Genomic DNA, 21,303 nt, shown 5'->3' on the forward strand with positions numbered 1-21,303 from the left:
TAATAGGTATTTTTAAACGAGAGCTAGAGAAGGGACAGATTATGAAACTAGGAAGTAAGCAGGGAAAATATAAACCGAAAAACTGGTGGGACCGAGAAGTTAAGGAGGCCATAGAGCAACGCAAAGATGCGTGCAGAAAACACAGAGCAGCGAAGAAAAGGGGAGCCACACCAGAAGAGGTGGAGACAAAATGGGAGGATTACCTTGCAATGAAAAGAGAAGCATTGGCATTAATTCAAGCCAAGATAGCAAAAATTGGGGTACAGTGGATGTTAGAGATACGAAAAAAAGACAGAAATGCCTCTAAGAAATTTTGGGAACACATAAGGCAACAGAGTAAGAAGACAGAGGTGGTTCAGTACTCACTGACCACACCAGAAGGAACAAAGGTAGAGGGAGAGGAAGCTCAGGAATATATTAGGTTAACAATAGAGGCAGCATTTGCAGAGCCAGTGGGTAGCGAAATGGAGAACAATGACAACAGCAGGACAGAATTAAAGGAAGAGTACAGAAGGATGACAAGTAAGGAATGGGACAGAATTGAACACAAGGTCCCCGTGGGAACAGCGACAAGACCTGATGGCATACCTATGAAATTGATAAGCATATTAGGCCAGAAAAGTAAATTAAAATTACGACAACTTATTGAACAAATAGTAGTAGGGGGAGATGTTCCACAGGACTGGAAATCAAGCAGAATGATATTAGTTTACAAGGGTAAGGGAAGCAAGGACAACATTAAATCCTACAGGCCAATAACTGTCACATCAGTCATATATAGAGTAGCAATGTAGATGGTAAAAAAGAGAATGGAGGAATGGGCAGAACGTGAAGAGATCTTGGGAGAACTGCAGAATGGATTTAGAAGGAACAGAAGGCTAGATGATAATTTATTTGTTATAACACAGTGCATAGAGATAGCGACAGCCAGGCAGAAACCGCTATGGATAGCTTTTTTAGACATTAGAGGAGCCTATGATAATGTAAACCGAGAAAAGTTATGGAGCCAGTTGAGGGAATATGGTCTAGATAGGAAGATGATTGAGTTCCTACAACAAGTTTATACAGATAATGAGGTAGAGATAACATGGGAGGGGGAACCTACAAAGCCAGCTAAAATAAGAAGAGGTCTCAAGCAGGGCTGTCCACTGTCGCCTCTGCTTTTTATGATTTGCATGAGCCAAGTGGAAAAGAGACTAGAACAGAGCACAATAGGAACCGACATAAGCTATATGCTGGAAGGGCAGAAGGTAGCTCAAGTACTAGCCGGACTGATGCATGCAGATGATATTGTACTGCTTGCTGACACCCGAGTAGGGCTACAGGAACTAATGAGCATATATGGAGAGGAGGGAGAAAAATTGGGACTGCAATTCAGTAGAGAAAAGTCTGGGATAATAGTATACAATGAAGAAAGGGGGAAACCATTGGAAATACAAAGCACTAAGATTGATCATGTTGAAAAATACAAGTATTTGGGCATATGGCTAAACGAGGGCAAAAAATACTTGGAAGAACAGGAAAAAATTATGATTGAAAAAGTGAAAAGGAACTCAGCTGTAATGAAACACAAGGCACTATGGAACTATAATAGGTACGAGGTGGTTAGGGGCGTATGGAAAGGGGTTATGGTACCAGGCCTCACATTCGGAAATTCAGTACTGTGCATGAAATCGGAAGTTCAGGCATGCATGGAAACGAAACAGAGAAGTGTAGGCAGGTTGGCCTTAGGAGCGCACGGGAACACCCCTAATGAGGGAGTGCAGGGGGACATGGGATGGACGTCATTCGAAGGTAGAGAGGCAATAAGTAAGCTAAAATATGAACAGAGACTCCCAGCACTGAAGGAAAAAAGGTGGGCAGGAAAAGTGTACAAATATCTGTACATGAAAAGTTTGAACACAAAGTGGACACTCAGAACGAGGAAGCTGAGGAATAGATACCTACAGCCGAGGGAGGGGGTCAAACGTGGTTCTAGTGTGGGAAAGGAGGTGAAGGAGACGGAAAGAAAAATGTGGGAAGAAAGAATGCTCGGAAAGCCAGCGCTATCTATGTATAGGTCACAAAAACAGGAGATTAAGAGAGAGCTCTTATTTGATAACTCGCGGGGCAGCTCACTATTATTCGAAGCTAGGACGGGGGTTTTGAGAACGAAAACATACAGGGCTAAATTTGAAGACGTGGACCTTTGGTGCACAGCTTGCGGAGCCGAAATGGAGACCACTGAGCATATAGTGCTGAGATGCACAGACCTTCGCCCGACTCTGGCAGAGGGAACAGTGGCAGATATGGAAGGGGCATTGGGATTTCCCGGGGAACGAGGGCAAATAGACGAGAAAAGAGTGGCAGTAACGAAGGGGAGGCTAGAGGCTTGGTGGAGGAAGTCAAGGGAGAGATAATACCATAAATCGGGGAGATAGTGTTTCCTCTACTTTTTTAGATAGTTATTTTGGGGGAGGAGGGGAGTGAAAACTAGTTTAAGGAAAAGAGGATATAAAGAAAGGGAAAAAATAAAATAGGAGGGGGAGCAAAAGGCTAGGTGGCGCCAGCCGCCGCCCGTTACGAAGGGTATAGCCGCCATCCATCCATCCATCCATCCATCCGTTGTAGCTAAGTTCCCTTAGCTTGGTTCGCTCGGTCACCTCAATGCGCTGCTCGTCTCCGAACGGAAACGGAACGCATCGAGGCTTTACTCGTTCAGCGTACACAACCAGACACAGAAAACCGTCTTTACTTGGAAAAGAATGCTTTGCATTAAAAGAACATCGCGGGCACGCAATGGCATAGGCACAGCGCACGAAGCAGCCAGTAGTATACTATGGCTAGCAGGCTAGCGGGACATGACACACTTGAACGGCACAAGCAGGGGAAGCAAATCTATGACACGGGCTCTGGTTCTCTGCACGGTTTGAATCGTACGGATCGAACTTTCGGCGAGTGGTAATTAATGGCGGGGCTTATTTCAGTTTCGTTATAAGAGGGATTATGAGGGTCCCATTTTCAGTATTATGACTTTGGGACCCTCGCCTGTATATTACATTTAGGTACCTATGTTTTGCATATGAATAAATTTCAACTTCAAGTTAAAAAAAAAAAGCTTCAAAAGAAAACTTCAATTATTACGAGATGCATGTTTTTCCGACGCGTCGACTCGTAAATTTTGCACAGAGGCTGAAACTGGGCTTTTCACACGGTTGAAAATTTCGGTTCACTTGGCCTTTAAATAGCTACTTATCCCATTTTGAATGAACGTCGGCCGATCTCGCACGATAGAAAAATCTGGAGAAGAGTAAAGAGCGGAGAGGGAAAGCGTACTTGCGGATATGTGCAGAGAAAGAGGGGAGTAAAGCAACTGTTTGGTTGGCGCGGGCGTTTGACTTCCCGCACTAGGAAAGGAGGAGGGGATGAGAGCGCGCGCTAGTGTTCCTGCATATGCTAGCACGCTCCAGCTACGAGCGCCACACGTGAAAATGTATAAGCACTAGAAAAGCGCGACGTTTATGTTTAAGTTGAAATTCCCGCCTTTCCGCATCACACGATGGCACTGATGCCACCGAGCACGAGATCATGCTCGGGAAATTTATAACTTCAATAGTGAGTAGACGCCTAGAAACTTTAACACTAAAATGTCTTTTCTTTTTCTTAAAGTCACCAAAATATTCATTTCTTATTTATCGCAGATTCTTTGTAATCCTTTGAAAAGTGTGTTGAGCTCTGCCATCTAGGTACCGTCACCTAAACTATGTAAACGCGACGACTGCAACTGATGAACTTACGGGCATTCGGTCAAAAATAATCCTGCGCGTTCGGCTGCACGCAGTGCACCTTGTTTGTCATGGCGTTGATGCGGGGTGATCAGCTGTGCCACAGAGCAAGCATTACCACGGTGACGACGGTCTGCTGATCATCTGAAAGAGGCTGCTGATCAGCTGCTAACAGGTATTACGCTATGTTATTAAAATCCGCCCGTGTGGCGTCACATTCTTTTTTTTTTTCCTCCCGAAGACAGGTGTGCGCGTTGCGGCTTTGCCGCTTGGCACTGGTCAGCGCTGTCAAAGGCGTTCGTGCGGGCGATAATGCTGCTCTCACGATCAATTGTTCTATTTATAATTCCGCGGACGAGCGTCGGTGACCTGCACGCCAGTGTCTCTCACGCACAGTAATAACATCTTTGCTCCATATACAGTTTAGAAGCTTACAAAAATAAGTAAGGAAACGGCGCAGGTCGGCACGTCAGCCAGTTCCACTACGCTGTCGTTCGAGCTGACAACAGTCGCGCCGTGACTACTTTACGAAGACATGCCGTTCGCGCCGCTTAGTTCTGTTATGGAGCCCAGGACGGTGAAATTTTCCTATACCATGAGGTTTGTGAAGGCAACTGGAAAATTTTGTTTTCGGTATGCACTTACACATGCGGGTGTCCTCGCGTCACTATTGTTTTTCGCAGGAAGATGGCTGAGTCAAAAACAGCAAAATCCTTTGTGGACGGGCATATCGGTGACACTGTAAGTATTTAGTTCTTAATTGGCAGCTGAGCTTAGAGTTGACGAAGGCTTTTAACGTGCAGGAAGAACAGAAATCAGCCGTTCGAAAGCGCAACCTCCTGGTCTTGATCCTACATTACCTTCAGCACCAAGGGTGAGGAGCTCTACTTCACTATATTTGCCTTATCACTTTACCTAGCTCGGTGCTCTATAAGAATTGCTTCACCCTCTGTTTCCTTTTATAAGGCTGATGACAACTGCAGAAAGCCTCAAGACTGAATCGACACTGAAACTTGATGATTATGTTCTCTGTGATAATGTCGACCTGGAGCTAATACTTCAAGAGTATGAAACATTCCAGTTCGTCAAGTTCAGAAAACAGCCACATATCGCCCGTAAACTGGAAGGTGTGTTGCGTTAAATTAAATTTTATCCCTGCATGGTTTGTTTCCCACAGCTGAGACACCAACGTTTATTGATTGCTCCATTTCTCATGCAGAGAGTGGCCCACAGAAACATTCAAAGTCATCACGAGCACAGTAAGTGATTGCTATGTTGTTTCCTAGACTGCATGATATCTTACTTCTTGAATTCGTTACTTTTCAGTTATATGCTTCCAAATTTAATTATTAACATTTCCCACCAAGGGGCCCACAAGTATATTTGTTAATCATCAGTGCTTCTCGGACAGGATAATATAACGGTTCTATTACAATTACTTTCTTTTTCACACTTCTTCAGTAGTAGGAACAGTGCTCCGTCTACGCTATCACCAGGATTGGCCGGCATGACCAGTGAATGATAAAAAAGGAACAAAATTCAGTTAAAGGAATCTTTTTGTTATATCAGCCCTTGTTTGCTGAAAGTTTGAATATATGAGCCAAGGAACAACATAGCACGCTCCGAGAACTTACAATTGCAGCAGCTGAAGGATGGCTTGAACACTGTCTTGTACAGTGTTGTCAGCAATGCTGCAGTCACTTCAATTGTGCAGAATGATTGTTGTCATGTCACAGTGTCTAGCTAAACATTATATTTGCAGTTGTAGAGCTTATAGCATGCTAAAATTTAGGTCACGAACTGCCACTGACAAATGAGTTGCATATGAGCTTTCAGCACAGAGCAAGTTGCTATATATTAAAATGCTGGAGTGCAAAAATCACTAGGTGACTCACAAAGTACATAGTACTTGTTTCTTTTCGAACCATCTTTCAAATGTGCTCTGTATAAGAAAAAAAAAACATTCGCAATATGGATCTGTGTGGACCCTGCCAGCTGTACCACTGTACATGCACAATTCTTATCACTGTACTCTTCTCCATCATAACTTTTCAGTTCTACACAGGGACAGTCAACTCAAACATCTAGCAATGGAAGTGGGTCCTTTTGCAGCACATTTCGGATACGGGGCCTTCATCGAGCAAGTAGTGATGAAAAGCACAAATCTGAGTCACAGCTCTCTAAAGGAAAGGTAAACCATGCTCTCTATTTATCTTAAGTTATGTTTGGATTTGTGTGTTCATTCTACAGCTGAATGCTAGCACTTGTTGTTTGAGTGCGTAGGTACTCCATATGTGTCTCATATGTGCATGCACCACAACTTGACTACATCGAACTGAAATGCATTTAAATATACTAAAAGTAGAATAGTACTTGGAAAACTTCAGTGTGAAAATATGGTAACGTACAATTGTTACTCTGAGCCAGCCTTACTGTGTAATCGAATCACGCGGACTTCAGTCACAAACCAGTCCATGCACTGTGAGTGATGCCAACAGAAATTCACACTGTTTCATTACTGTAAGCATCTGTTGCCTTTATTTTAATCAGTTACCTAACTATCCTGTAACATGCCATGCATTTTGTTGCACGCCTGTAATATGTCCAATGTTCTCTTTGAGCTGTTCAGCATCTTACCAGCATTCCTGTTTAATGTCTGATGTTATGATATAATTAATCTTTTATTAAAAATGAATAAGAATCATTCCTCTGAAGATAAGTCTGCAGAAGCAATGTAAATTTTGTTGATCGTTGCTTTAATTCTTGCAGCTGAAGCAATACTGTATTTCAAATGTCCTTTCTTGTTTGACTGATTCCTCTTCTGTTTTTATTTCATAGCTTGAAAACACCTTTCGGCCGGAAAACATCACCATTGACAGGCGCCTGGGAATACAGGTAAGCAAACTATTGCCAATAGATAATAATGGCCTTGATTCATTTTAGGGCTGAACAGTTGATAAATTAACTGTCTGATTAATCAACAAATGCTTCAATCACAATCGTTTTGCTTTATCCCTGTTACTTGGCTGAGGTCACATTAGCAGAATCAGGCAAGTGCCAACACCCCTGTCCTCGCGTCACTTGTTCTACAGCAAGGAAGGCAGCCACAGATTCAGTGTTCCAACTAAGATGGTACGTGCACGCATGTTTCTCAGGAGTCAGGACAAAAGCCATCTATGTGTGTTCACTTCAAGCCAGCAAGACAAGCAGTCAAGTAAATTGCCTAACACTGGGTTTATGATTTCTTACCCACCACAGTAGCGTAGTGGATATGGTGTTGTGCTACTGAGCCTGAGGGCCGCTGGTTCAATCCCAACTGTGGCCGCAGCATTTCGATGAGGTTGAAATGCAAAAATGTCCTTGTACGTAAATTTAGATGCACATTAAATAACCCCAGATGGTCAAAATTAATATGCAGTCCTCCACTATGGTGTACATGATAATTAGATATTTAGGTGCATGTTAAAGAACCCTAGATAATCAAAATTAATTGTGAGTTCCCCACTATGGTGTGTGTCATTATTGAATCATGTTTTTGGCACATAAAACCTCAGAATTTAATATTTTAGTTATGATTTCATCTGAGTGTATTTGATACTATTGATGTATGCATGCTCAAGCAAGGTGTCGCTGACATAATAATAAAGGAAACCATCTTCAAATAGGACAGTTTGGTTTTTCTGCAAAGTTTATGTACATTTTTAAATGTTATCAGTTTTGATCTTTAGCTCGCATATGTAAATCTACAAATCCCCTTAGTGAATTAGTCTATTAAAAAGATGTGGTTAATTGGGTTAACATTTTTGATCAATGCCCAGCACTAGCAAAGTTGTAAATATACCTGTAAGAATGTCCTAAGTTATGATACTGTCGAAAGTCTGCTGTTACCAGTAACATGCCTAGCTGGGAGCCATTTAAATAAATAAGAAAAAAAATTGAATTGTTCAGGCTTTATTGTACTTTATCTCGTGTGAGTCCACTACATATTCTTGAAATATTTTGGGTGCCATTTTCAAGTCAATCGAAACTACAAAAGTAATATGATTTTGTCAGTTATCACAATATGCAAGTTTGTTAGTATCTTTGGGAGGCGTAATAAAAAAAAAGCACACTCTCTCTCTTTTGCTCCCACGCCTTTCTCTCTCTCTCCTTGCCTTTTCACTGTCGCAGCAAAACCATGGAAAGTGTTGGCACTGACAAAATCTATCTTGGTTGTGGAAGGAATAGATCTCTTGGCTAACCATTAGGCAGTGTTACACCATAATACTGATGCAAGACATTGTACAATAGGTCAGCATGTAGCCATGGCTTAGTATATAGGATCCATTTTGAAATAGCTTAAAAGTTTCTTACATGCCCTCTGTGCCAATTCTTGGTTACTAAATGGGAGTGGCATTCTCACTGTCTAGTGTGTTTGTTCCATCAATGATGAAGCAGACGTTTCATGCATTTTGCATATTGGAGGCACAGGCTTTAAACACCGTGCTGATGTGAGAAGCACCATGCTGATTGCGGCAATTGCTACAGTGCATATCACTAGCACCTTGAAAGATAGTCTGTCAAAACAGCATGAGGAACAAGGATAAGATAAGCAGATGACACAAGCCCTAGCACTGTCTGCTCTCTCAGCATTGCCTCTTTTTATGTTACAGTGTTACAGTGGAATCCAGTATGTTACTGGATTCCAAAGGAAGGGAAGCGTAGCAGGGGGCGGCAGAAAGTTAGGTGGGCGGATGAGATTAAGAAGTTTGCAGGGACGGCATGGCCACAATTAGTACATGACCGGGGCTGTTGGAGAAATATGGGAGAGGCCTTTGCCCTGCAGTGGGCGTAACCAGGCTGATGATGATGATGATGATGATGTGGAACACTGTTACAATGTGGAACAATATGCTCAATATGTTGCAGTCAATACCTTATTAAACTTCAATGTGTGGCACTTCACAACATGGTAGTTTTTGGCAGAGTAGTTGACATCATATGGACAGATACATTCTGTGGCCTGATGAAATAATGAATGTTCTTGATACGGCCCTTCAAAATGAAAGAAATGGCAGCTGAAAGGTGCGGTAAGGAGAACAGAAAATAGTGCACATGTTTATATATTGTGATGTAGTGAAGGACCCTTTTTGTCTATCGTGCCAAGTCTGTGGATACTCACGCAGCATTTAGTACTAGAAAGTGCGTTTATGTGCTTGTGCAGATCTGTACACCTGGATTGCCCCAGCTAAAGCTGCCGCAGGCCATGGGTGCCACTTTGGGGAGTGAGTGGTTTAACTTGGTCGACATCATTTCAAAGGTAAAGAAAAAAAAAATTAGGCAAGAACTTGAATGCACTGCCCTTAATGACATGTAGCAGAGTGGAGCTTATTATTGGTTTGGTAGACTTACTGTGATTTCACATTATGCACATATATGCTGGCAATACTTTTGTTAGCTTTGTTTTCTGTTTTGTTTAGCATAGAATATGACATGGTATGCACCATATGCATGACAGTGTCCTCAGGACTGTGTCTACGTTCCCTTTTTGTCTTGTTTGTTGCACTGTTCTTGTTCTAAATACCATACACCGACTAGAACATCAGTAAACTCTTTGTAATAAATACCATTCATCTGCAGCAAAATACAGGGGGTGGTCATGCTTAAGTTTTACAGAATCATTAAAATTATCTTGTGGCAGATAGCATAATTGTAGTCCTTGAGCTGGGTTGCTTGAAGCGGCGGGCATTACTTACACAAGAAATCTAAATGCATAATTGACTAAATAACAAACATTTTCTAATTACCTTGTAATTAATTTCTTTATGGCACATATTGCAATTTACAAATTTTATTCAGTTAGTTTGCAAGGCATACCCACTTGTAATAAATTTTGAGGATGGCACAAGTTTCGCAATATGCTCCATCAAACTAGCAGCGAAAATGCACTGTTGTTCCACTTATGTTCTTAGCAAAACATTACTTTGTTCATCAAAGCACAAAAGTAACTGTATTGGCCATGTATTTCGTCACACACTTTGGCAATGAACAACTCTAAATTGGAATCATCCTGAAAATTCATTTTAAGTGAATACACCCGGCAAACACACCTGCTACAATTCGTAAATTGCAATATGTACCATAAATTAAATATTAGTTAGTGATTCTTGGTGAATTAGTCAATTGTGCATTTCGATTTCTCGCTCGAGTATTGTCCGTGGCTTCAAGTAATCCTGCTCAAGCATTACAGTTACGCTATCTGTCATGGGCGATTTTTTTTAATTCTGTAAAACTTAAACATGATCACCCCTTATGTTCAGAATGAAAGAGCCATTAGTAGTTATGCACTATACTTACACCTGCAAACTTGCTGCATTGATTTCACATTCTTTAGCTTCCTTCACTGCCATCTTGCGATGCAGATCTTGTATATATTGCTTGGCCACATTCTAAAAAGAGCTTGCTTGTGTGCTGTGTACATTTGTACAGAAGGAAGGTACTCTTACAGTTGTTTTATGTTTGTGTGTATGAATGTGTGTGTTTGTGGTATGCATGCACACATATATGCGTGTAAAATATTTTTCACGTTTGTATCTCTGGACAATATGATACCTTGCATTTGGCAAGAATATCTTTTACAGGGTGAATAAATATGGCAGAATTCAAGCACTAGCTTTCACATCTGATTTTTCAAAATCAAGGGAAGTTAGATGACCTAGCTTTTTCTCTAGTGTTCCTTTTATTTCTGCAATTGCATGTTCGGTACAAGTGATGCAATCTGAGTAGGAGCATGATGATGAAGTGGAGGCCATTTGCGCAGTTACCGTAATGTATAAAAAGGAGTCATTCTACACCAAATTTCCCAGACATGTCACTCAACTATGCCAGATTGTTGCTCTTTTATTTTATAATCGTGACTTTTTACTACCTTGCTTACAATAATTTTCATATATATATATATTTTTTAATTTTTCGTGTCACGTGACATGCTTTTAAAGTTTGATCAAGTATGTGAGAACACAGTTCTGCGAGAAAATTAATAATGTTATTTCAGTGTGTAATGCTGCACAACTTTGCCTGCTGAACTGCAAAGATTTATCTTCAATATGTAATGGTGCTTATCAGCAATGTTGCTCATGGAAAGTTTCTTTAATGTTCCAAATTTTGACAAAAATCTGCAATTTTGATTTTTACTGCCAAAACTACTATTGGTTTGCTCAATGTATTTATTTCGCTTGACTTTCCTGGAACTCAACTTTACAGCAGGAAAATTTCTTGCACCATTACATTGTATGGATTTTCTGAAACATGACAAACATACCAAAATGTCAGTTGTCGTGCACTTTCAGCCCTGATTTTTGCAGTGAGGTGCTCCATGTAAGAATGTGGCATAAAGTGCATTAAATATGCCTATTTTTTGTGTTTCAATTCCATACGTATCTTATTTCGTTTTTTTTTTCTAAGTGGGATATAATTTTTTTTTTTTTATTTGGACTCCTATGCTATTTATGTGATAAGATCTGTGCCACCACTTTGTGGCGCATTGCAGTAGCTGTCCTGCTTCAGATAGTCGGTGCACACAGTGTGGGACTGTAATGCGAATTTCCTCAGCATGTGAGGGCTAAACTGTGTTGCCCAGCCAAAAGAACTATTATAAAAATTGTCCTTGCCTTGTCTTCCTGTCATGTCTTAGAGCTTGCCAGTGTGAATGCACCCTTACACTTGACTGGAAGTTGTAATTTTGCCTAAAATTGAACTCCTGATGACAAAAAAAAGATGGAATACGCTGAGAAAATTATGAAACAAACGCTTCACGGAACTGGAACACAGTGACATAGTTTTGCATTCTGATCTCTCTCTCTCTCTCTCTCCCCACACACACACACACACACACACGCACACATCTTTCTCTCTTTCTTTTGCAGGATGTCTATGTGGACAGTCCAAACGTCCACTGGAATGACATTGTTGGCCTTGAGTCAGCAAAGCGGCTTATCAAAGAAGCTCTAATCTACCCAATGAAGGTCAGTTCAGCATGTTTTTTTCTGTGGTATTTTTCAGTGCAATCTATACAGTCAAACACCTTTACAAATAAGTGCTTGGGGCCTTCAAAATTATCTGCTGTACAGGTCGCTCTATTGTAAAGTTGCACACAGCACCACTCACTATAGAACCAGGACAGAATTATGTCTTCGCTAACAGGTCATTTAGTTGTAGATGCGTTCATCGTAGAGGCGCTTGACTATATTTAGCAGAGTTTATCTCAAGGGTCCAGCAATATTTCTTGAATTCATTACATCATGTTGCCTTGATTATCTCAGCAGAGAATTATACAACCGTCAACATTAGAGCTTAATCTTGTTCAAGTAGCACCTTGACTGTGCTTGCACTCATTCAACATTTAATTTTTGTTTGTGAGCGCATTCCTTTTTTTCCTTCTGAAGATATTTTGTAACTTTCCATAAAGGTGTTGGAAGGGGCATTAAAGCACTGGCACCTCAATCTTAAGCTACCATGTAAAGCTAAGATGAAACACACATCAGTAGGCTGTGTACAAGGGCATAGCTTTAATGTTCCAATAGAGGAGCCCGATGCCAGTGGAGCAGACTGCAGAGATATGTTATGTGGTTATGTTGTGGCTCACATGAAAAAAAACAGAAAAAGACAAAGGGTGTTGAAATTAGTCTACAGCTTTGTGCTGTAGTGTCACTCTTATGGGAAGTTTGACAAAAGTTTCTTTTGCATGTAATAAAAATCAGTCACTCAATTAGTACCACTGGGAAGAAGAAAAAAAGAAGATTATTTTTGTTTTCACAAAGGTACCTCAATCAGTAAATTTAAATTCATAGTTTACAACACAATACGCGTAGAAGCTGTACAATATCTAGTATGAATGATCCAAAGACATGGTAAAGTGATCTTGTTTTCTTATGACGAGTGTCACATAATGACAGTGTTTAGAGAGAGCATGGTTTAGTGTTATTGGAAGCTTTTGTTGACTGTGCAGTTCGTTATTGCATGCATTAATACTGAAAAACATGTTATATAGTTTTCAGACTTTGAATTATTAGTTGAAGAGCCTGTCACAAACATTTGATGATGAGTACATTTGAATTGGAACCACTGTGATGTAGTTAGTCATTTATACAATGATGCATTTATTATCGTTGCACGCTGCTTAGTATCCAGACATCTTTTCTGGAATAATGGGTCCATGGAAGGGACTTCTGCTGTTTGGACCACCAGGTGGATCTTATCTCACATGTCACTGTGTTGTGTGCCTGTTTTTGGACAACCTATAATATCTTCAAGCTGAAAAAATTTGTGGTTTTCCCTTCACAGGCAGTAACCACATGGAACACACATTTAGCATGGCATTGCCCTCTGCAATGCACACATTTTGATTTTACAGGATTTGATAACAGTGCTGCTTTTATGGCTGAAATGCATGCATAGTGCAAGCTACTATATATTATTTTTAAAAGTAAGCACCTGGAACCCCTTTCAGTGAAAATCACAGTGTGATGATAACACAGTGCAATATGGAGATGCCATGATAAATATTCATTTGAAATATGTCCCATGAAAGAGAATAATGGTCATCCCAACAGTTACATGAAGCCACAAAGGAAGCCAATACAGGTTTCTTAGGGAGAAAGCTTCACTTTTCAGGAAAAACTTATTCTGGACTGGCGATCGAACCTTTCTGGGGTGGTTGCTTTACCATCTGAGCTAACCAGGAGGCTAGTGGATCACAGAGCTGGGCCGATTAACCAACAACTTAGAGCATAGAGACACCAAATATGACAATCTTATTCTGCAGAAATATCCAAAGTAGCTTCATGCTACTGTCAGATGGATGACAATTACTTCCTTCTATCAAACTTCATCTTGCAGACTTCTGCAGGACGGATTTGCATATATGTTCCATGTGGTTGCTGCTTATGCTTTGTTAAACACACCACACTGAATTCGTTTACAGACCTCTTTCGTTACTTAAAATCGGAGGCATGCCAGTGCTGGTGTTGGTGTAAGTGCCGTTGACAATTCACATGATCTACAGTCGTGCAAGAAGATGAAGTACAAGAAGAAAGTGAGACACAGGAAAGGGTGTTCCCGTTTTGGCCTTATCTTTTTCAAACTCGCCTCCTCACCTCTTGTCCTCTCGCTCATTTAGGTAATTCTACCTAGCCCAATTTTCTGCAAGGCAAGCATTATTGAGCTGTGTCACTCTGTCACAAATTGACGTCATAGGAAGCTAAACTTCCACAATAAAAACTTTGTCTTTGATTGAAAGTAACAGTAGTAAATGTAAAGATAGTGGCTGTTTGTAATTTAGGACATTTATTAGTTACGACGCACGCACTTTGCAACACGACAGCTTTTGTAAGCCATGGCATGACTTCAGCATTGCAACAGTGGTACAGGGTGTACAGTTCCTTTAGAAAAAAATGTGTCCAATTCTAGCAACAGGGGTATGAAAGCCTGATACCCATTGTCAGAAGAATAATTGCTGTTAGCCAGATGTACAGAGCCGGCAAACTGTGAGTTAAGAGCCGCTTACAAGTTTGGGCGTTTTGAACAGACAAGCGAGGTGCATAGATTTTGCGCTGATGATCGTGTCTGCAAGGTATCAAACTGCGGCACGGCATGAGAAGAGCTGAAATTTTAAACACAAGCCTGCGCTTCCTTCCTTTCAAGGGAGCCCTGCTTCCTTCTAGGAAATTAAGGTCAAATGCATAAACGCACTGCCTGCAATTTCCCTGATTATGATACATGGCTTCGATAAATCTTGCAATCCAGAATGCACAATACCACCACTCAAAGTATGCTGCTCAGCAAAAAAAGGAAGAAAAGAATTAAAGAAAGGAGTTGGTGCTCATGATGTAAATGAGATGCAACCCCTTGGCTCCAGTATAGGAGAAAAGCACAAACGGAATGTTTCTTGCAAACACTAGTTGAGGCAAAGCAGGTGTCTATGTTGGCAGTAAAGCTACCCTCCTGGCATCACGGCGACATGACATTTCAGTTTGTCCTACTTCCTCTAATAGTTTACTGATTTCGAGAATATCTGCAATAAAATGCTCTGCAGATGGCATTATAGAAGTTCTGATGTACTATAACCAAAATTTTCTATAGGCCCTGGTGAGGGGCTTTTTAACAAACTGTGCACCTGACATAAAGCCTTGTGTTCATTGCCTAAATGTCAGCGTGCTGTAAATAACAGTGCCACATTTGTTTACTAGCATGAAAGAGGTCTTTTTGCCGCTGTCAAATCAATTTTGCACCTTGGGCTGGTGTCATCTCCTGTATAATTTAACTTAATTGCTTTCTTTTTCACGAGTTTTATTTGCCTTCTGGTCTTTTGCTAGCAACCTTTGAGGTGCAGTCATATTATTCCTCCTTACTTCTTGTTTTTCCCCTTGTTTTTCCGCCACAACCATGTACCTCCTTGCTTATGGAAACAAACAAACAAACAAACAAACAAACAAATAAATAAATAATAAAAAATGTTTTTTTTTTCTCAAATGTGTATTGGTTTCATGTTTTATATAGTGGCGAGTTCTACACCTTAAATACAAACCTGTTCTTCAAATTTTAGAGCAGCTCAAGTTTGCCTTTCACGTGATGCTATAATTAATTATCAAAATTACCGCTAACATTTTTTCGCTGCTAATGTATATCTAGCCATGTAGCCTATCTGCAAGGGTTCTAGATACAAGGGTTCTATCTGACAGGGTTCTAGATAGGGCAGTTTCCTTTAAAAAAAGAAGTGTTCCACATAAATAGAAACACCTGGTATAGTGTACATAGTACAAAAGTGAGCAGAGCTCAGATCTGGCGCAATGTTGTAAATCTTGTCATCAAGTAATTAAACAGTTGTACTAATAAATGCTCTACCCCAGGCACTGGAAAGACACTCCTTGCAAAAGCCGTTGCAACAGAATGCAAGACAACATTCTTCAATATCACTGCTTCGACACTAGTCAGCAAGTGGCGAGGCGAGTCTGAAAAGCTAGTCAGGGTAAGTAATTCTTTTTCCTATTGCCATATTGTGCAGTGCTTATAGATACATCTCCTAATTTCCATGTGCTTGATACCTTGCATCTTGAAACTGTCAATGCACAAAAAGACGAGAAACGAAGAGAGTGGACAGGACGAAGCGCTTCCACTTTCGTCCTGTCCACTCTCTTTGTTTCTTGTCTTTTTGCTCTTTGACAGTTTCAAGATGCAAGTAAACCAACTAGCCCAGTTATCCATTCTGTTATTTGATACCTTGATTGCAGTGATAAAGAGTGTTTGTGATAATTATGCTCTGCTAACACAGAGGACTCGTTTTGCATAACTTGAGGGCACTCTTTCACATGTAGGTACTGTTCGAACTGGCTCGTCACAATTCACCTGCGACCATATTTCTGGATGAGCTCGATGCACTGGTTGGGGCTAAAGGTGCACTAGGAAACAGGTAACCAGCCACTGAGTGCAGCAGTTCCAATGTTCATTTGTGCACGGAAAGCACAGTTTATCTTTCCTGTCGGACTTTTCTGACGATTCATTTTCTGTGCATTTTGATTTCTGAATGAAGTACAGCAGCTAGGCTTTACTTCCAGGCAAATTCTGAAACTCCCCCAATTGTGTGTTTTCATGTTGCAGTGAGAATGAGGCCAGTCGTCGCATGAAAAGTGAGCTTCTGATACAGATGGATGGTCTCAGCAACTCTAAGGATCATGTCTTTGTGTTGGCCACTTCTAATTCACCATGGTGAGCAAATGATCATTTGTTGAAGCACCGAGAAAATTCAGCAGGGAAAGGACATAACGCTAGTTGCAAATTCTGAGTGAAAATCAGTTATTGGTTGCATCTTATGATGGTTTTACAGAAAATGATTACACTTTCATTTTTGCAGCACCAGAAGTTCAACTTTATGTCAACCTACAGAGCACCACTGACAGCATTAGTAATCAAGATGCTTGTTATTGCAGTGTTACCTTGCTTGCTTAGACAGGACATGCTTAATATGTTGGCACATTGGCAACTTCTTGATGTAAAACAGTCATCTCCTTACATAGTTGTGGTCAAAGCACCAAGGCATGAACACACATAAAGATAAAGGGAAAAGACAATGCAATTGCAGACGACTTACTTATGGTCATATGACAAAGAATAAGGCATGGGAGCACATATAATGTGCAATCTTATTGAATTCACAGCAACCAGCATGGTAGCGTAATCTTTTAGTGACACCTGCCAACATGCACAGCAACCTGAATATCAAACATGGACGCACGTTGCCTATCATGGCTCTCATCAGCCTTTTTACCATGTTTCTCTGCTATGGGAAGCCAAAATACTTGAATTAGAGATCCTTGTTCTACATATTTTAGTTAAAGTTTAGGAAGAATAAAATTTGGAGGACACTTAAGCTGTGCCTTTAGGAGTGGAATGTGATAGCATTCAAAGATCCCTGACTGCTTCTCACACTTCCCGGCAAATACAGCGTATGTAACTGTAATGTTTACCAGGAAACACTGGCAGCAAACGCTATGCACGAAGGCAAGTTTTCTGGTAGAAATGCGGCCTCTTGCATGGGCCGATCCCGGAAGTAGTGCACGGCAAAAAAATTCCATCATTTTTAGGTTTCTATTTCGCACTTTCATTATTTAAGTCTGAGAAGATTTAACGTAAAAGCCATGCGCTGTCGGTGTCTTGTTTAATGACATTTGTTTGTGGGCTGTCATTCTCAAAATTCCTAGGAATAACTTTCTCAAGAATGTAAGACAAGTTAAGAGCAACGTTAGTGATAGACTGGTGTGGCAATATAACCCGCATGTATTGCACGTCATATAGCGTGACGTGGCATATACATGTACCTAAATATATATGACAGTTTTCGCTCACGAAGAACTTCGCCAACACTGGATTTTCTGCGACACGGGGCTCTTAAGGCTGTTGCATTAAAATGCACAATGCAGACAACGGCAAGAGGTCGAGACACGGACAGTTCGCCTGTGTTGTGCATTTTATTCTTTCTAAGCATTATGAAGCAACTCACCCAGCAGCAAGTTTTATTAATTAAAGTGACATAATGCATTGAAATCGTTATGGGCCTACAAACATTTTGTGAGTTATCTTATTTAACTGGAATTTAGAAGTGCACATAATTAAAAAGTGTGATGCTGTGGGCACGCTTGTTGAGAGGCTTTATTACTTTAGTTCAGCGTTTCACATGGGCATTGTCTTCTAGTTTCTGCTTTTTGAACTTTTCACTGTCTCCCTCTTGTAGTTCCACCCGTCCGAGGTTTCATGTGTTGACTGTAACCACAAAACAAATTTGATGCCTCTGACAACAGGGATCTGGACCATGCTGTTCTTCGACGCCTGGAAAAACGTATCCTGGTGCCTCTGCCAGGCAAAGAAGCTCGCACCTTTCTTTTCCACAAGTTCCTTGAAGGCGGCCAGAGTGCCAAGAGTGGTGGCCGCCGAGAGAGTTGCTTCGTGGCTGCTGACATTGACTACAACCTTGTCAGCGAGGTGGAATTGTTTGTTTCTTCCGCTACCTCACTCAGAAAGCTTGCACAGTTTACATATAGCAGTGATGGAACAGATGCGCCAAATTGTGCCAATAGCAGCCCCTTGCCCAAACCTGCTTTAACATGGCATGTTAGTCGAAAATTGTGTGGTACCTGCTCCGAAAAAAGTATTAGAACTAAAACCTCATTCTGCTTACGCTACCCAGCTAATAAAACTGAAACCAAAACCTAACCCTAGAGCCCGCCATCTTTCATCATCATCAATATGGAACTAAATGGAGCAGCCATAGCCTGTGTATTTCTTTCCATTGAAAGTTCACTGTGGAGTCTTGTTTGGACCGTTCGGACTGCAATTCAGTATTCCTTGTACCATCAGGGCATGGAGTTTGCTCAAGAAGGATATCGGATCAAAAAGAAGCTTCAAATAATGTCCAGTCGTACATTATTTCACTGCACTTGCTGACAGTACTGCTTTAGAAATATTTTGTAGTATGCCAACTCAACCACTGACAGATAATTTGCTCATTAGTGGGAAACTTCCTTGCAACTCTGCATGATTTGAAGACAATGTTTCACGGTTTTAAACAGCTTTCACATGTTCCATGGCACAGTTATACAGTAGAAATTGCGCGCATTAGAAGTAAAGGAGCCTGTGGATGTCTTTTCAGTAACTTCACTTTAGTTGTGCATGTCCTACAGTATGGTCTCATTGACATGCTCTAGTTCCAAGAAACCTTGCTCGCTTAAAGCACACTGATTGCACACACAATGCCTGTTGCAAGTTATAAATGGCTTTATACTATGACGTATGTACAGAAAAACCAATTCTATTAAAACTTAATGAAACTAGCTTTATGATTTCAACCTAAATGTCTGAGTGATATACGTAAATCTGGCTCCACTTACTTATACACTATTTCATTTAAAATTGAGACCATATCTGGTATATAAATGTAAATCGGGTACTGTGCCAAAAGTGCTTGTTGCTGCACAAAGTCAGCTTTCTGCCTGTGTCAAGGCCTGTGTCAAGGCCTGTGCTAAAAGGTCAAATGGCTGTTTCATCGCTAATGTTGACAAATACATACACACATAGGGAAACTACTGCATATTTAAACAAGAATGTTGGTGTCACTACAAAGGCAGCAGTGCAAATTGAAACTAAGGGCCATGTTTTGTGCCGTGTTTTTTTGAATTTTTTATTCCTTTTGCCCTTTGTCATTAGCCTAGGTGGCACAATGCCACAATTATTGCCAGGATTGGCCTCTCATTTCAGTGGATGATAAGAGGCATGGAACATTAAATTAACTGTTGCAAGACGTAGCCACCAGATATCATATCTTGATTGTAAATATACTAGATTTTGATAAGCTACTGCTTGTACATCTGTTTGTAGCCCCCTGTTGCCTATATGTGCCTGAAACTACAAAACTACATAAGAAGTCCACACGTAGCCCTTGGTTGAACCTCTGTCAGCTTTCTGGTTGTCATTGTGTTATACTAATGCAATATTTTATTCAATGGCATCAACAGTTCATACAGCGTCGAGTAACATCAACAGTCTGCAAGTGTTCAGAATAAACAACTTTACTAGATTACTTAATAATTTACAGTGATCACTAGTCTTAAAAAGTAATTAGAACACCACCATCATTGAGTGTGTGCCTGTGTGCTTTCTTTTGTAACAGGCATCAGAGGGTTATTCGGGATCAGACATCAAGATAGCCTGCAAAGAAGCAGTGATGAAATCCCTCCGTCAAGCACTGGAAGCTGCTGAATGCTGTGATAATGGTAAGCATTTCAGTTCTCGCTGTTACCACTGGTGCTGCTAATTTTTTATGACATATTATATTATTGAGATCCGAAGTGTTCTGCACAAGTGAAACAGCTAGTCGTGGTAGCTACATTTAGAAATGTTGCTTTCTCTTGGAGCTGCTGTCATCGTTGTTAACTTTCCATGCCATAATGTGGCGACAATGCACTTGAACTAGAATTTGTTTCAGAGTAATGGGGGGGGGGGAGCAAATGACATGACAGGTACAGCAAATGTAATTTCTGCATTTAACTATCAATTTTTCTTTTTCATGCTGAATTCTCCTACACTACTGTTTTTGATGCAAGTACTGCTAGCATGGTAACATAGCCTCGCAAACAAGAGACATTTTGTGTGTGTGTGTGTGTGTGTGTGTGTGTCAATTGGTGCCAGCTATAAATTTTATGAACAATTAACTATGATATGTTGAGTAAGTAAGATGACATTTAATAGAATTCAGCACATTACTTGGCCATCGAACTTTCTTAAACATTGGTTCATATACTCTGGCTTATGGATGTTATATCGGCACTTTAACAGTTTTGAAATTACTACCAAAATTGCTTTTAACGTCCAGGCAAATTTTTCATAACATGGTGATCAAACACATAAGCTCATGCATGATGGGGTACCACAAAAGAAACAATAGGGTAGGCAAAGTCAGGTAAAAAAAGAGCACTCTATCCTGTCCCAACTGCTTTCCATCAACACCAAGTAACCCAACTCTCTTCATTAATTAAAAAAATAATAATTTAGTGCCGTATTTGCTGTCCTCTAAGCTTTTCCATCTTCTGCGCAGTCACAGCTTTGCAGCTCAGTCATAGACAAAAATGTGCTTGCATTTAGCATGTCCGCTTGTTGCCACAATGACTGGTTAGCATTTGTGCTCCACTGCAGTTATTTTGCAACCCTAGTGATCACTCAAGTGAAGATGTACTTACTTATTTCACAATGCCCCTAAAGGCCCTCGAAAGGGTATTATTAGGCAGAGCGGGGGATACAAAAAACAAAGTAAGGTGAACAATATTATATAAAAGCTACAAGAATATACAAAATTAAACAATAAAACCAAATACACAAGTGAAACTGATCAACAATTGAGAGTTCGAAAAAATACAAATGGGTTGAACTGAAACATAATAAAAACAAATGAAGTACAAACTTGAAAATAAATATAGCTATACGTGCTCATCAGACACAACAAATATGTAATAATGGC

General features: G+C 40.5%; 1 protein-coding gene across 1 annotated transcript in view; it reads left to right on the top strand.

The window, feature by feature from the left end:
* Positions 1-3,757: 3,757 nt before the first annotated feature.
* LOC142571990 (katanin p60 ATPase-containing subunit A-like 2) overlaps positions 3,758-21,303 on the top strand; it is a 33,847-nt gene continuing 16,301 nt past the window's right edge. Inside the window, exons 1-15 of the mRNA XM_075680761.1 lie at positions 3,758-3,939; positions 4,448-4,505; positions 4,568-4,638; positions 4,731-4,891; positions 4,984-5,023; positions 5,820-5,955; positions 6,603-6,659; positions 8,968-9,063; positions 11,669-11,767; positions 12,926-12,989; positions 15,650-15,768; positions 16,115-16,209; positions 16,398-16,505; positions 18,095-18,275; positions 19,960-20,062. Of these exons, the coding sequence (XP_075536876.1) occupies positions 4,452-4,505; positions 4,568-4,638; positions 4,731-4,891; positions 4,984-5,023; positions 5,820-5,955; positions 6,603-6,659; positions 8,968-9,063; positions 11,669-11,767; positions 12,926-12,989; positions 15,650-15,768; positions 16,115-16,209; positions 16,398-16,505; positions 18,095-18,275; positions 19,960-20,062 (1,384 nt within the window). The 5' untranslated portion in view covers positions 3,758-3,939; positions 4,448-4,451. The remainder of the gene's footprint in view (positions 3,940-4,447; positions 4,506-4,567; positions 4,639-4,730; positions 4,892-4,983; positions 5,024-5,819; positions 5,956-6,602; positions 6,660-8,967; positions 9,064-11,668; positions 11,768-12,925; positions 12,990-15,649; positions 15,769-16,114; positions 16,210-16,397; positions 16,506-18,094; positions 18,276-19,959; positions 20,063-21,303) is intronic.

Source organism: Dermacentor variabilis, chromosome 2 (assembly GCF_050947875.1).
Source record: "Dermacentor variabilis isolate Ectoservices chromosome 2, ASM5094787v1, whole genome shotgun sequence".
NCBI lineage: Eukaryota > Metazoa > Arthropoda > Arachnida > Ixodida > Ixodidae > Dermacentor > Dermacentor variabilis.